The sequence below is a fragment of the Aspergillus foveolatus genome (assembly GCF_047715535.1).
Source record: "Aspergillus foveolatus strain CBS 279.81 unplaced genomic scaffold BDW70scaffold_185, whole genome shotgun sequence".
Classification (NCBI taxonomy): Eukaryota; Fungi; Ascomycota; class Eurotiomycetes; order Eurotiales; family Aspergillaceae; genus Aspergillus; species Aspergillus foveolatus.
In genome coordinates this window covers 1-15,974 of record NW_027396249.1, presented here as the reverse complement: position 1 = coordinate 15,974, position 15,974 = coordinate 1, and the positions used below count along the sequence as shown (strand labels likewise).

Sequence of the window (15,974 nt, the reverse complement as noted above, 5' to 3'; positions counted from 1 at the left end):
GAATTTGCGGTGATGGTGACGGTTATCAAATCTCATGACCATAACCGCAATTGCGGCGATGGTTATCAGCCCATAGCCGCGGTTGCGGTTATGCCGCAGCCTAACAAGGATCACAGTCGCTCCACTTCCCCTGCTAACTCTTCATTTCATTGTGATATACTTTTTCTACCGAGTATCGGATCCTCCTGTGAATAAATACAACCACCACCAGAATGGGCAGCAGGTTTTTTATTCGTGGTGGATCTTGGGGCTTTTCTGCCTAGGGATTTCAATATATGGGCTCGCTGGAGTTGAGGCAGCGATGCTTCAAGAACGGTTGTGGCACACAAACAATACTATGGCGCTCCTTCTGCATAGTGGCCAAGCTTGGTCAGGATCTGGAGGGTGGATAAGATGTTTAGGTCTTCTAGTCCGACAAAGGAAGTTCCCTGCTCAGCGTCTTTGGTGGTTCTTTTGCCTGCTGTGTCTGCTGATCACGATTGCACTACCAATATCAGGGTTAAGCATGGAGCTTTTCGATGGTTTTATTCCAACGCCGAATCACCCTTCCGTCATTGGATACTCTCCAGATACTTTGCTCACGACGCGCATACCAGGCCTTGGGGGTTATGGCACAGTGGAGAGCTGGGGGCACTCTGCCAATTCCTGGAGCAGGCATTGCATACACTCCGTTGCAGCTGGACCGCAGCAAGTATGCCTATCTAAATGATTTCCCGAACACGCTCCCCACGGATATTGATGTCCCAGGCATATTTCTTACACCTCAGGCAAGATACACGATCAGCGGCTATCCGTGGGGCTTACGGCTTTCCTACAATTGCTCGATGGTAACAGTCATGTCCGAATTGACTATACTCCCACGGCGGGACGATTTCGTCCTTGAGGATCGTGATCGCCTTGCTTCGTTGTATGAACCCCTCGATGGGCAGTCCACCAAACCAAAACATGGAGAGGAGTTGATCACGGCCGCAAACTCTACTGTGCCACTTAAAATATTTGCTTACATTGAGCAGGGCACCAATTTCAGGAACATCTTCCGAGAGGCACAGCGTTCATAGGATGAAGTTCTGCTAGACCCGGATATCATGGAGTACGTTATAGGGCAAGTTCGTTTGGACTGGGACAAGAGTTTCAATGATACTGTCTACCCAACTATCCAGGGGATGGGTCATCCCATCATCTTTCAGGATGGGAAGTATCGGTTAAACAGCACTTTTCTGGCAACGCGGTCGGGGACAACACGCAGAGTCAACCGCTTTGCAGGATCTTGTTTCTATTGATGATTTCGGATACCATAATTACTTGTACATAGACGATGTTGCCATTGCCGGAACCGCCGCTGCCACCGGCATTCGGTGCCGAATAGCTTCGCAGTTCGGAGTTGCCAAGCTCCATCCAGATTCCTACTCCTTCTCCGAATCTAGAAGTCTGCTTCTAACCAGGCAAGACGACTACGCCACGTTATATGAGGCTTTCGGAGCTATGGCTTATAAGTGGCTCCTACCAGATAGCGAGATGTTCAACGGCCGTCTTATGGGAATTCTCGAGTCTACAAACTCCCCGCCCCTTGGCCTAGGCAGTATGGCCCCTACACTCTCGGGCTACTTCCAACCTGGCCAACTACGCGAGTCTTTGCTATGTGCCTTGGCCTTCGAGGCGCTGCAGGTTATGTATGATGGGTTTGACACGTTTGAGGCCACATAAGTAGCTCAGAACCTGACTGCCTCGCGGCCTGGCAGAATCCTAGGCCCTGGTGCGGTCCTCCCACACATTGCTGCTGTCATACTCAGTCTTTGGCGACAGGTTGTGTCATTTTGGCTCTGCGATACGGGTTTCAGCGCCGGTGGGCGGAGACACTTGATGGATACAGTTTTCTTCGGTTTGGAGTTGACATAGCCGATGACATACGCGAGAAGCCTGGTCTGATGAGCTAGAATAAGGAGTTTCATGAGCATGACGAACTACTACATCTGCCTGGGCTAGTTGGGGATTCATGAGTGCATATGAAAATCGGGCAAATCGGGCTGGTGAAGGAGGGGTATTATGCTCGCAGGGTTAAGTTGTACCAGTAGTGCACCAAATTGTGCTCAGTGTCTGTATTCCTGCAATCACAGCTAGCCTAGCAATAGAAATATGACTTCAGTTGAATTGGCTCGTTAGCATGGCTAAGGGACAGAGTCAGTATTGTTTGGTACACGTCTGATGCCTCTAACGCTTGAATCCGCGTTCTATTGATTCCAATCTTATATGCTATGGCAACATGGCCATTACGCACAGGGCATGTAAAGATACTAACCTCATTCTCGTTGCCAAGACTGGGAGATTTCTCCGCCCATGAGGTGTTCCGGTCTAAGCCTAGTCTCTCATGGCCGTTAACTTCGTGAAACGTTTCTTGGATGTTGTGGAATCTGCATGTAGGCTCAAGGGGAAGACTGGCAGAATGTAGCTGTATCGGCTACACGTACGTAGCCTACTAAGGATCGGATGCCGTATTGACGATTCTCTCTCTCCGATAGATACGATACTCTTATTCCCGATACAATTGCCGTCTCACATTCTGGTACTCATAATCAAAATCATAAGCATGGAGAAGATAGTTAACTATGTGCATGAAGGGATTGTTTGTGGGAGGCCTTTCGCAAGGCGAAGACCAAGCAGAACTAGTAACGTCATAGCGCGGCTCATCCAAAGCACCGTACCTAGGATGAACCCTGATGCCCATGCTCCTTCGGGATCACGGCTCGCAGGGCCGTGACAGAATGGTCGTTTCGATGTTCTGATTGGCTTGCCGTCTCAGTCCACACATATCAAATATAAAGCAGGCGCTGGCTTGGCAATTTGATGTTTAAGTATTAACAGAAACCTGCTTCGTTTGAAAATGGCAAATTGCTGACCCAGTCCCGGGGAATTGCCCCGAGCAAATGATGCTGCTGGATCAATACAAGCTATATAACAGTGAATAGGCAAATACCTTCAGGTTAGCATTAACATAATTTAGGACAACAACAAATTCCATCCACAAAATATAACTTTTGTTAATAGAAAGTAGGTATGACGTCCGAGCCTGAAACGCCAAGTTTAGCTTAAATGTCGTAGAAGCCCTTCCTGGCCCAGTTATCCAGATATCGCTTGAGCAGCTGAGCGTCCAGCGGGGTATACCAGATGTCTGGGCGATCCGCCAGGGCACGTACAGTGTTCGGTGTTTCGTAAACGGGAGTATGTTTGCTTGTCTGAAGGCGGCTTAATTCCCGAAGAACAGGTTCGTCCAACAGGGGCATCAATGGTGATAACGGGTTTTTGCTGAGGTTATCAGATTCCCGAAGCCGCTTAACCCACTCGTCATATGGCACCTGTTTCACCGAAAACCCGGCTTGATTAATCATGGCGCCGGTCTCTTCAATACTCACCGATTGTGAGTGATCTGGAGCAACCAGACTGTAGGATTGGCCAAGGTTCTGGATTGATGAAGCTATATGGACGAGAGCGGAGGAAACATAGTCCACGGTTACATACTCCATCCGCTGATCGGGCAGATAGGGCCAGTATCCGATTTTTATACTCCCAACAATTAACCGTGCGAAGAAATCGTCTGGGTTGCCCATGGCAGTGATGTGATCCCCTATAGTAAACCCGGGCCGATAAATGGCAACTGGCAGCCCTCTGTTCCGCATTCTGCGAACCATTTCCTCGGCCACCCATTGACTATGGGCGTAGCCGGTGTCGTAAGGCAAAGACTCGACATGGGCGTGCAGAGTACCATCTTCTTGCAGTCTCTTTGTACCCAGGACTAGAGCAGTGGGTCCCCAGGTATCAATGCTAGACATGTAGTGAATTGCCTTGCGTCTTCCCAGCGCACCCAGCCGGAGAATGTTTTTGGTTCCAATGACGTTGGAGTCAAAGTGATTTTCGTATGGCTCACAGAAATTGACCTTTGCTCCTATGTGGAAGATAACACTCGCCCAGTTTGCAAGCCAGGTGAACCGTTCTTGTCCCAGACCGATGGTTTCATCTGCCAAGTCTCCATCCAAGACGATTATTTTCTTGACATTTTCCAATGACATCTTTTCCCAGATATCGTACCTCTCCATCGCGCGTTGGATGCGAGAGCTGGCCGAGAGACCTTTTCTGCTTCGCGCCAAACATGCAACTTCTTTCACGACTGGCAATGCAAGGAGATGGCTCAGTACATGTACTCCAACGAATCCAGTGGCTCCTGTGATGAACACGCGTCCTTCCTCGTCTGACTGCCAGTCTTGCACAATAGGAATGTCGTCAGCCAGCAGAGCGTCTGCCTCCATAGTCTTGGGCTTAATGAGCCGAGGGCGTGTTTGTGTAGTCTCCCTTAGTAGGGCGGCCATTTTAGCCACTGTTGGGTTTGCCAGGAGCATATCCATTGTCACCTTTTTGCCGAATTGTTGCATGATGAGCCCAATAAATCTTGCTGCTTCAAGGGATGACATGCCCAGAGAAAAGATATCATCGCTTTCCTGCAACTCGGGAACATTGATAAGCCCCTGGACCATGAGCCTGAGCGTGTTGGTGAGCTCATTACCCGCCTGTCGTATCTGACTGTTTGCGTGCAATACCATACTATAGTCATCCATCCATCTCTTCTGACCCTCTCGGGACAGAGCTTCCCGGTCGATCTTCCCATAGGCAGTGAGCGGAAATTCCGAGACCAGAGAGACCTTGCTAGGTACCATATATGGAGGCAACATTTCCCTGGCATAATCCTTTACTGCCTTCAAGCTCAGGCTCCCATCTTGCTGCGAGGGGATGACATAGGCAGCAAGTATTTTGTCAGCAAGTGGCCGTTCCTGCAGCACCACCGCTTCTCTGATAGCATCTTTTGTTTCTAGCGTCTTCTCAACGTCTCCCAACTCGACCCGAAAGCCATCCTGCTTTACCTGGGCGTCAAACCTCCCTCTGAATTCCAAAACCTCGGATGGAATCCTCCATTTGGCCATGTCTCCAGTTCTGAAATAACGCAAACGAGTTATGGGCCCGTCATTCGGCATTGGTATGTCGATTTCAATAAAGTTCCTAGCGTTTGCATCAGGCTGATTGACATACCCCCTCGACAACCCGGGACCTGCGAGATAAAGCTCCCCTTCATGGCCGGCCTCCAAGATTGGATTCCGTTCACTATCCATTAGGAACACGCTTGTCTGTCCTACTGCCTTACCGATGCTGATGGATTCACGCGCTACCTCCTTGAGATCGACGCGTTGTAAGGTCACAAACGTTGTGCATTCGGTAGGCCCGTAACCATTCCACAGATTTCCAGGAGAACCCTCGGTGAGGACATCTCGCATTGTCTTCACATTAGGAGGCTCACCACATACAATCACATGTCGTGCCCCCTTGAATGCAGAAGGGCAGTTGGTAGCCACAATTGTGAAAAGGGCTGTGGGAAGAATCATGATGTCCAGTTTGTGCTTCTTTACAAAATCACCAAAGCCAAATGGATCTGTCGCGGTAGCTTTGGGCACTACAACAATTGTGGCGCCCGCAAGCAATGTAACCCAGATTTCAAAGAGCGATAGATCGAATCCTGGATTATTTACCTCGGCCACTCGGTCGGTTGGATCAAGTGGTGTTACCGGTGTCGAGCTGGCCAGATGAAGTATACTGCGAGCACAGATCTGGACTCCTTTTGGTCTTCCAGTTGACCCTGATGTGAAAAGAATATGGCTGCGGTGGTTTTTGGGACAATTTGCCAGTAATCGTATAGGGCTGATGTGTTCAGACAAACATTCTTTTGCAAATGCAACGCCGTCAAAGGATATAACATCGTAGCCGCTGAATTCGCTGCTGAAAGTGGTAAAGGTTATGATACACCTAGCATCGATATCGCTGAGCATATCATTCAGGCGTTTCTGGGGCATAGACGGGTCAACGGGCACACAGCTGCCACCCGCCCGCAACACAGCTACCTGAGCAATAATTTGCGCATATCCAGTTCCCAGGAATATGCAAATTGGCTCTTCTGGGGCGATATGTCTCTCTCGCAGGAGGTCCACCAGGCAGTCGGCATGTGCTATCAGCTCTTTGTATGTAAATTTATGCTCTCCATCAATAATCGCAAGAGCATCTGGTGAATGGCTGGCATGGTAACACAGTATCTGCTCCATGATGTTTCTCAACAATTGGGAGGGGCTAGTAGAAGTTTCAAGAACGCCCGTTGTCGTTTTCGAAATCCCTGTTCAAGCACAGGAGAGCTAATTTTGGATCCCTGCTATAGTTGCATGTCCCCAACTCCTATCTAGTACGCCATATATTAAATGACGGTGGGAGGAAATAAAGTTTCCTTCGGCTGATTGAAGATCGGATGATGAACTTAATATGAACTGCTGTCTTGGGTCTTGCTATATTGCGCGTTCTGTTGCTGTCTAGACGTATGCCACTGCGCTATATCCGAATGCTTTCAGAACAGTGGCTGAGAAGGTTAGGAGGAAGATCTGGCAGTTTACCTGCCGTCAGCACTGAACCAAGGGCCTTGAGGCACCTTCAAAAGTCCACATTCTTCTTGGCCACCCGCTACAATCAGTCAGTTAGCTAGATTGACTTTCCAGACTCGTGATACCATTGAAAAGTCTGTTTTGGATCTGTTACCTAGAGAAACATGTCATGATGAGGACTATAGTCATTCCACCAGCAGGAAGAGGGCCTGGGCCGAAAATCTAACTCTTCCATCTGCTGAACTGTACATCGTGGTGATATAGCTAGTTCGCTGACATTAAATGAACCTAATCTTGACAATCAATTTCAGTGGCATGGATGGCCATATGTCATAATCATATGCAAACCAGGAGGAATAAGTTTTGAAAGAAAAAAAATACCCCGATCACTAGTGGCATGCAATTGATGATTCTAATTATAAATCATGCGCAAACACCTATCTGGAAAGCTGACATGGTGCTGTCAGGCTGGTTGCTATAGATACATTTTTGCTTTGTTACTTTGTTAAATCAGCTGTGTCGCTGCGACTATGACTCACAGGATCTCCAAGGGTTGCATTGAGGAGCTGAGAAGACTCTTCACTGATAAGTCTCAGGTTATCAGTCCAGGTAGCGCAGGTTATGATCAGTCCCTCAAAAGGTGGTCTGAATTAGCGTCTCTGCCTGCTGTATGAGCCTTTCTTTTCTTCTTCAAACCATACCCCCCACCTTCTCCTTTTCTTCTCTTCTCAGTCGTTCACATTGTTAGCTTGGCTGAACTGACTTTGTTAGGGAGTTGTCGTATTTCCTGAAAGCGCAGACGATGTCTCCAAGGCCGTTTACTTTTGCCGAAAACACAGTATAGATCTGGCAGTAAAGGGGGGTGGTAACTCTCCTGACGGTGGAAACTCCAGCGACGGAGGTCTCGTTATCGACCTTTCGAGGATGAAGGGAGTGTCTATTCATCCCGAAACCAACACTGTTAGTGTGCAAGGCGGTGCACTGTGGGCAGATGTACACGAGGCTACTTCTAAGAGCGACCTTGTAGTCCTCACCAGCACGGTCGGTACTACAGGTGTCGGCGGCGTTACACTACAAGGAGGATATGGACACTTAATAGGCGTGCACGGGTTGATTATCGATAATCTGCGGTCAGCGCGGGTGGTGGTTGCAGATGGGCAAGTAATGACGGTCTCAGACACGGAGAATGCCGATCTCTTCTGGGCTATTCGAGGTGCTGGTCAAAATTTTGGGGTCGTTGTTGAATTTACCTTTCAAGCTTACAAAAGACCCAATAGTGTGTTTGCTGGAATTCTTGTATTCACGCTTGACAAAACTCTGACTGTCCTGAAGTCGCTGAATGCAACACTTGATTACAAGGATGGGAAGGCTGCTGCGCAGTGCATCTTCTCCAAGCCCCCAGATCGGTCGGAGCTATTGGTGACTGTTGTGCTCTTCTATGGAGGCCCCGAAAGTGAATGCAGGGAAAGGTTTGTTGACTTGTTCAGTCTGGAGAAAGTGAGCGCCAATATGAAAATGATGCCCTATGAACAGGCCAATACCCTCCTTGATTCCTTTAGTCCTGCTGGCGGCCGAAAAAGACTTATTGGATTCAGCTTTGCTACTCCCTTAAGGCCGGAGTTTGTTCACGGAATCTTGGATGAGCTCAAGCTCAAGTTCGAGGCCGAACCAGATCTTAACCAGTCTTTCCTTGAACTGGAGTTCCTCAATATGTCCAAAGTGTGCCAAGTGCCCACAACGGCAATGGCGTTTCCCAGCAGAGCAATGACTCAGAAGGGATCGATCGCGCTTCAATATCAGAATCCCGATAAAGACGAGGCATACTTCAAATGGTCGATGAAGGTCCAAGGAATGTTTCAGGAGGAGTTCCAACGTGCCGGTTACAACCCAAAGACGCTTGTCTCAAATTTTAATTATATTACAAATCGTAAGTCCCTGAGATGTGTTCTAATTGATATTAATTTACCAATAATTTCACTGTAGCCTCTAGCAAGACAACACCTTCGGCGATGTTTGGAGCAAACGCCCAGAAATTGGTTGAGCTCAAAAAGAAATATGATCCCGAGCAACTCTTTCAAAAATTCAACCCTATCAGTGTATAAATGCGACATTTAGGACAGATGGCTGGGATCAGTTTCATGATTCTTTGTAATGACTTATGCTGATAGTCACCAATAGTTCAGTATGAACTCTCATCAAGTACAGCAGTGATACTTGATATTCTCAGTTCTCCTACTTCTCAACTTAGCCAAGGTGAAGGCAGTAGCATAACAGAATGAGTCACTCTTATACCTTCCATGGGTACAGGTAACATGCAATTCCTCAGTTGTCTGCATTTTGCATTTGATTTTCTGTCAGGTGGGTGTAGAAGTAAGTCCTACTAAATACGCTAATGCAGTTTGTGTAAGGATATTACCTACTGTAGACTGATTTAAGGTTTTTCAAGCTTAACATGATCATCACGCGCCACTGCACATATCTCCTATGATTAATATCCTTTGGCGCAACTGACAGTTATTCAGCTAATATAGTCTTATAAATACAGACAACCTCGACTTTATGTCTCTTTACTCAAATCCTAAATAAAACTGTCTTGTCTTGATTGATCGCTTTTCATAGTAGCTAACCTTTTTAACATGGGATTCTTTGACAAAGCTCCTAAGCCCAAGAGTCCTCTTGGTTATCATCGCGTCCTTGCCCCATCTGCCGGTGTCAAGGTGTCCCCGCTGTGTCTTGGAGCGATGAACTTCGGAACTAACTGGTATGTATATTTACCCATGGAGAGCTCCTGCCTCGTTATCATCCTTCGATATTATTTTGACATTGCTCTATAGGGAAAGCTTCATGGGGGAGTGCAAAAAAGAGGATGCCTTTGCGATCATGGACACGTTTTACGACCGCGGTGGTAATTTTATTGACATGTAAGTGGTACTACAATGGCTTTTCTCCAAAAGATCTCACCCCAGTTCCTTCTTTAAGAAGGGAAAGGCCAAACTATGACTAACTTGTGCAAAAAGAGCAAACTGTTACCAAGATGAGCAATCTGAAGAATGGGTGGGAGAATGGATCCAGAATCGGGGAAACCGCGACCAGATTGTGTATGCATTTATTGTTAAAAATGTTTTATGCTATGGTGCTGATCTGCAGCTGCAGTATCGCAACTAAATACACTGCTGGCTACCGCACCTCGCAATTCGATAAGGAGCCCATACAGTCCAACTTCGTCGGTAACTCAGTAAAGTCAATGCATGTCTCGGTCAATGCAAGCTTGAGAAAGCTACAAACCAATTATATTGACATATTGTATGTGCACTGGTGGGACTTTACTACTGGAGTCGAGGAGGTGATTCATGGCCTTAATACCTTGGTCAATGCCGAAAAGGTGCTGTATCTCGGTATCTCTGATACTCCTGCCTGGATTGTTGTCAAGGCTAATAGTTACGCCCGGGCAAATGGCCTCCGTCCATTTTCAATCTACCAGGGCGAATGGAATGCCTCGCGAAGGGACATGGAGAGAGAAATAATCCCCATGTGCCGGGACCAGGGGTTGGGGATTGTCCCTTGGGCCACTCTCGGGCAGGGCAAGTTCAAATCCGCGGAAGCCCACAAGGCTGCTCACGGAGGCTCCGGAAGAGCATCACAGCCCTCCGAGCAGGAAATTAAAGTTTCTGAGGTCCTTGAGGCCATTGCTGTCCAAAAGAACACCAGCCTACATGTGGTGGTATGTCTGTCATCCTCTTCCCCTGGGCTAGAAGGAATTAGATGTTAAATGGTAAATTGCTTAGGCTCTGGCATATATCCTCCACAAGGCACCGTTCGTTTACCCTGTTATTGGGCAGCGGAAGGTAGAACACCTCAGAGCGAATATTGAAGCCATCAGTGTTCAGTTGTCATCCAAAGATATGGATGAAATCGACACAGCGATCCCATTCGATGCAGGGTTCCCAAACAGTTTCATATTTCCCGGTAAATATGATTTGAACAAGACTGCCTCAGATGTTATGATGACAACCTTGTCTGCCCATATTGACTCACCGGCAAACCAGGAGCCTGTCAAGGTTCGTACGGAGGTTTAAGCTTGCTTATGTTGGTCCGCGTACTTATCAAGCCAAGTGAGGTTTAAAAGCTGTCCCCCAGGAGAATAACGGCAGGAGGAAGGCGCACAAAGTGGCTACATGATGTTTTCACTGTAGTATGGCTGCAGATGAGTGAAGATATTTAAGATTATAGGATACGTGCAGCCATGCATTTCAGACAGAATGTACCTCTGACTTTTGTTATCTCTGCCATTATTCTATTGCTGGGTCTTATTTAGGGCAACTACACTATCTACAATGAAATATCCATTATTGTTCTATAGCTTTGCCATGGCCCGGTGGTTGGTGCCTCATTTCCCCAGGCTTGAGCCTGAGTTATGTGATTCGTTAGCGAGATATCTAGGCGGGTCCGCACACTGTCGTCTACATTTTCTCCATACTTTGTGTTCTCGTCGACCGCCGCCATAGTCAAATACAAATGCTGTGAATGAGCAATCCATTCATATCTTGACATCATATCATGTGGCAAAGAATTTGTAGCTTTTTTATACTCAAACTAACTGCTCTCTCATTTGCAAGTGGAGTACAGCTTTAGTATTAGGATCTTAATCTGAGATTAAAGTGACGTTGTAACTCGTCCCACGATAGGGCAGTGACAGTGCGAGCTAGCTGGTATTCTAGAATCTTTCAATCCCATAAGTCGTGACGAAATAGGCCTTGTGCCGAATTTCTATCAGATGCTGTTAGGTCATGTTAAGCTTTACATGTGGGGATGACATTGACATAACATGACATGATTATGATACTAACACTAATCAGGCTGAACCAAGTCTCTAATCTGTATTTGGTCCCACGGGCCGGTTTAGGTGTCTTTATAATATTCCCGTTTGACATGTGGACACCATAACTCATACCCGTTTTACTATTCCCGAGCGGGGTGCTCAATTAGATCAAGAGTCTACGAGCTAAAGTATATGAAGGAAGTAGATACCTACTTACGCTGACGAGTGGCGAAATATTCTAGCAGTCTCTGTATGTCACCTTTTTCTGCAGCACTTCCAGATAAGAAAAATGGATGGACGGGCTAGAACCTTCCTTTTCCTAGGTTATGGTTGGACTTGGTTTATAACTAGAGAAAGACCAGTGTCCACGGACATGTAAATATTAGCGCAGTTCCCAGTTCCCCCTCGCAGGATTAACAGGTCAGGATCCCTCGAGTGCTAGTTCTTTGGAATAAAAATTGACACTTTTCACTTTCCACTTTAACCTGCCAGGGTCAGTGCACTACAAGTGTTACCTTTACAACCTAGCCAGCATCATGTCAAACCACACAATTGCTGGTCCTGCACCCTGGAAACTTGGATTCCGCTCCTCGAAGCATTTTATAACGTGGGTTGTAGCAATTGCGGTCTTTACAGTGCGTAAAATATTATGAGGATGGTTTCTCCGACTAATCGAATGTCGTTTGGATGATAGGATGTTTTTATTTACGGCATGGTACAATCACCTTGTCGATATAGCTTTCTTACTGGATTATTGATAAAGCCAGATTATTCCGATCCTCCCTGATATGCTCAGAACGCGCGCCTCTATACCAAAAACCGAGCGTATGTTCCCTTCCTTCAGATTTCAGCGGCGACAACCACACACTGAAACACTTGCAGAACAAAAATGGATCTCAATTCTCCTTGCGGCTTTCGGTGGAGCCATCTTGATCGCTTCTCGTGAGTCCTCGTTCTCAGTATCTGCGGGGGTCTATGAACTAAGCTTAAACAGCTATAATCGGCTACTTTGCTGATAGGAGCCCTTCCCGTCAAACTCCATTTCTCGTTGGACTTTTTGCACTGGGTGGGTCAACAGTGATGTTCTGGTTTGCTAGGGTGATATCTGTGCTTGTTATTGCACGCACACTCCAGGGGCTATCTGCTGCAGTTGTCTGGACCATAGGTCTTGCCCTGATTGTGGATACGCTGGGAAAGGCTCAGGCCGGGGCCGCTATGGGCATTGTCTCCATGGCCATGACTGCTGGGACTCTGTTCGGACCGTTTATTGGAGGGATTGTGTTGAGTTCCACCTCCTCTACTTACTGTTTAAATTGAGCGGACCTTATGCTGACGTTGTTATTCTTCCCAAAAATCATTTAGTCTGTCAAAAGCGGGATACCACGCTGTGTTCAGCATAGCTATCGCCCTTATCATTCTGGATATCATCCTTCGCCTGGCCATGGTGGACAGGAAGACTGCACAGAGGTGGATTCCGGCTGAGGCTGGGGCTCATGAGGAAACCGAAAGGCTCCTTGGCAGTCAAGCCATGCCAGGTCCCTCTTGGCATAGCGAAGTTGCACGTAATTCGAACGACCACCCAGGGCATGATGGAGCACATCCAGCCGGCGAGCCGGCAGCAAATATTGCTCAGCCAAAGGGCCCCATATCTCGGTCGCAAAAAAAAGTTCTCCCAGGCATTGTGCGTCTCATATTCTCTGGCACACTCCTGGTTGATCTTCAAGCAACAGTCGTGGAAGCTATAGTATATTCCGCCTTTGACACAGTAACTTCAGCCTCAACCATACCACTCACTCCAACACTCCGTATATATATTAACGCTTTTCAGGTCCTTCCCCTCTATGCCATGAACACTTTCAACATGAGCTCAATGGGAGTAGGGCTATGCTTTATTCCATTATTCGCCCCTTCGTTGCTCTCAACTGTAATCGGAGCCGCCGTTGACCGCTATGGTGCTCGCCAAGTTGCAATCCTGGGCTTTGTTATTGACATACCCACTTTCCTCATCTTACGACTTGTCACCGAAAATACGACGCGGGATAAGATCATTCTTGTTGTTCTATTGTTCTTTACCGGTCTCGCCGGTTCCCTGAAAGTGGTTTCCTTAATGGTCGAAGTCGGCCGTGTCGTTCAACAAGAGGAGAATAAGTGCCCTGGAATATTTGGAGAGCAAGGTGGCACAGCCCAGGCGTACGGGTTATTCAATGTAGCTTGGTCCGGGGGACAGGTCATAGGGCCATTGATGGCAGGATTCCTGGTTGACCAGTATGGATGGACCACGATGGCGAGTGTGCTCTCAGCTATTAGTGGAGGGACGGCATTGATCTTGGGAATATCTGCACCGGCGATGTTGCGGCAGGCTGCCTGAAATGAGATGAGAGGAGAAACTTGGGGCATTATTTCTCGTAATTGATAAGAGTTAAAGCTCGCACTATGGGCATTAAAATTGAGGGTTGTTTAAAGATCGGCAGGTGGAACTTCAGTTGGTGGCAGGATTCGGGGGCTGAAGAGGCCTTCAATTCCAAATATGACACCTAGTCATATACTGTTAACGCATCTGCGTATATCTGGGTTCTCTAGCTACAACGGAGCGATGACTGTCGGAAATCAACCAATGCAAGCACTGACATTGGTACTGAAAACATTGCTTGAAGTTTTCTATATATACGATAACGAGGAAGACTTTACATGGCGGTCAGCGCTGCTGACCTGGTTTATCCAAGCAATGCCACATATGCCCTGCGCTGTGTCTAATTAAGGAACAACAGCTGATTAGGCCTCTAGGTCAGGATGATCCCTGTACAGCTCTGTTAGTTTCTTGTATTCTCTGACTCTGCCGCATCCTGCAGACCAGTATATGGGATGGGCATCACATGACATTTCCAAATCAAAAGATGGATAAGATCAACTATTAAAGTCCTTGAGCCAGCTCACTTCATGGTCTGCCCTGGCGCATATGCTAACCATACAGCTTAACATGTTTTTGGCAAATGCAACTTAAGAAATGTAACAAGTGTCACGGCCCAGCAAGCCGTGATCCGAAGCAGCATGGACATCCCAGGTCATCCTCCTCAGAGTTACCGTAACCCTCCCTGGTGGTCTCAGACGGTGGAAATCTTGGCGGCGGCGGGAAGGATATTTCCATTGCTCTCCTTGACATTGCTCCACTTCCCACCAAGGCGATCTTGAATAACGACCTTCTTTGGCCTAAGAAAGAGAGGCTCAGTTTTTGCGTGGTACTCATCAAGGTAAGGTCTCCTCATTGCAACCTGGACTCAGATTAGCCAAAGGCATATATTATGGATAATTGGCGTAATTTACTTCAGTCACCCACTCCCTTGATGCAGACCTATAGAGGTCATAAGCCTTAGCTTTGACTTCCCATATGATTAGGGCAGGCTTACCAGTTCTTGAACATAAAATTTTTTCCCTTATCTTCAATGCTCTGGTAAACCTCAAAAAGGGTACAGTTTTCCTCACTAAGAATCTCATCATAAACACTCCCCAGGGCGTCAAGGAAAGTGGGTACGTCTTCCTCATTCAAGTAAACAGTCACCTGAAGAGAGACGCCTGCGTGTCCAGATGTCATCATGGCGGCGGTAGGTAGTAAGAGACGTGCGTGCTAGATGTGGGACAAAGAATGACAAACAGAACTCCAGAGCGGCATGGTTCGGGCCATATATATATCTAAATTTGTGCCTTCTAGGAGTGTATGTCAACACCAAGGGCCCCCTTAGCTTTTCGCATTGTTCAGACCCGCCGGCAATATCATGCCGCGTCCGGCTGCGGGTGTAACGTGCTCTCAATTGCTATTTTCAACCTTTTTTATTTATTTTCTAGTATTACTTTCTTTTGCTGAAGTATATCGCAACTATTGTCCCACCGGGGAAAATCCAATCACGGACAGCTACCTGCTCTGTGAGAATTGTCAAAAACGGAGCCTGTATATCCTAACTTATTGACTGGTAGAACTAGGCCCGTGCTGAGAATGGCTTTATTTAATGTACATTCAATTGTGCAACTCATAGGGAACTAATACACTCAGGTTAAGCTTAACTGACTATCATGTGTCGCCAAGCATGAAGTCAAATGGTAAGGGGACAGCATGTTCTCTTTAGGGACAAGTTAGTTAGCTGCGTGCACCAAAACTCATTGGAATTACTGGGAAGATGATTGTAACCTGTTATGGTTTCTACAGCGCCGCCAGAGATGATTTTACCTAAGACCATGCGAAATCAAGCGAAACTATATTGTATTCTGCGTAGAAGTAGCCTCTATAGTCACTAGTCATGACGATTCAGGCTCAACAGGAATATCTAAGTAAGTTATGTAAAGTAGACGTTGAGTACCTCTGTTGATAATATCTTGTAGTAGATATATATATTTACCATTGCAGCTCAGTGGCCAAATTTCAGTGGCCAAACTGTATGGCAAGAGCGGCGCACGCGTTGGGTGATTTTGCGAGTAGAAACATAGAATAGAGCACATCTACGCCAGACGCCTACAGGAATCCTTATTACTATAGAAATATCTACTTAATAACTCGAATTCAATAGTTGGCAGTTATGCATTGCTTGGATTTTCTCGCAACTGCCCTCTCAGAAACTTCAGAATCGGGCCCATCCCTTCCACAAACTTTGCCAAGGCAAACGGGCATTAATAGGCGGCCCTGGGCCGCCCATGTGGGCAATTTG

The 15,974-nt window shown here is 47.1% G+C and overlaps 6 protein-coding genes across 6 annotated transcripts; 4 read left to right on the top strand and 2 right to left on the bottom strand.

Moving 5' to 3' along the window:
- Positions 1-357: 357 nt before the first annotated feature.
- Positions 358-1,384, top strand: BDW70DRAFT_33921 (uncharacterized protein). The gene has a single exon (XM_073743793.1). The coding sequence runs from the start codon at positions 519-521 to the stop codon at positions 1,056-1,058; it is 540 nt and encodes a 179-aa protein (XP_073590669.1). The 5' UTR covers positions 358-518; the 3' UTR covers positions 1,059-1,384.
- Positions 1,385-3,083: 1,699 nt separating this feature from the next.
- Positions 3,084-6,134, bottom strand: BDW70DRAFT_167360 (non-ribosomal peptide synthetase; the record flags this gene model as incomplete). The annotated part of the gene is made up of 1 exon (XM_073742210.1): positions 3,084-6,134. The coding sequence occupies one exon, from the start codon at positions 6,132-6,134 to the stop codon at positions 3,084-3,086; it is 3,051 nt and encodes a 1,016-aa protein (XP_073590668.1).
- Positions 6,135-6,975: 841 nt separating this feature from the next.
- On the top strand, positions 6,976-8,563 carry BDW70DRAFT_167358 (uncharacterized protein; the record flags this gene model as incomplete). The annotated part of the gene is made up of 3 exons (XM_073742209.1): positions 6,976-7,129; positions 7,233-8,388; positions 8,445-8,563. The coding sequence occupies exons 1-3, from the start codon at positions 6,992-6,994 to the stop codon at positions 8,561-8,563; spliced, it is 1,413 nt and encodes a 470-aa protein (XP_073590667.1). The 5' UTR covers positions 6,976-6,991.
- Positions 8,564-9,097: 534 nt separating this feature from the next.
- BDW70DRAFT_165047 (norsolorinic acid reductase) lies at positions 9,098-10,537 on the top strand (the record flags this gene model as incomplete). The annotated part of the gene is made up of 5 exons (XM_073741637.1): positions 9,098-9,222; positions 9,296-9,382; positions 9,479-9,559; positions 9,615-10,182; positions 10,247-10,537. 5 exons carry the CDS (start codon positions 9,098-9,100, stop codon positions 10,535-10,537), a joined length of 1,152 nt encoding a protein of 383 aa, XP_073590666.1.
- A 1,279-nt stretch (positions 10,538-11,816) lies between these two features.
- BDW70DRAFT_154626 (MFS transporter) lies at positions 11,817-13,648 on the top strand (the record flags this gene model as incomplete). The annotated part of the gene is made up of 7 exons (XM_073739894.1): positions 11,817-11,915; positions 11,975-11,995; positions 12,048-12,105; positions 12,163-12,222; positions 12,275-12,560; positions 12,643-13,045; positions 13,109-13,648. 7 exons carry the CDS (start codon positions 11,817-11,819, stop codon positions 13,646-13,648), a joined length of 1,467 nt encoding a protein of 488 aa, XP_073590665.1.
- A 733-nt stretch (positions 13,649-14,381) lies between these two features.
- Positions 14,382-14,869, bottom strand: BDW70DRAFT_165045 (putative quinol monooxygenase; the record flags this gene model as incomplete). The annotated part of the gene is made up of 3 exons (XM_073741636.1): positions 14,382-14,549; positions 14,602-14,629; positions 14,685-14,869. The coding sequence occupies 3 exons, from the start codon at positions 14,867-14,869 to the stop codon at positions 14,382-14,384; spliced, it is 381 nt and encodes a 126-aa protein (XP_073590664.1).
- Between the last annotated feature and the right edge of the window lie 1,105 nt (positions 14,870-15,974).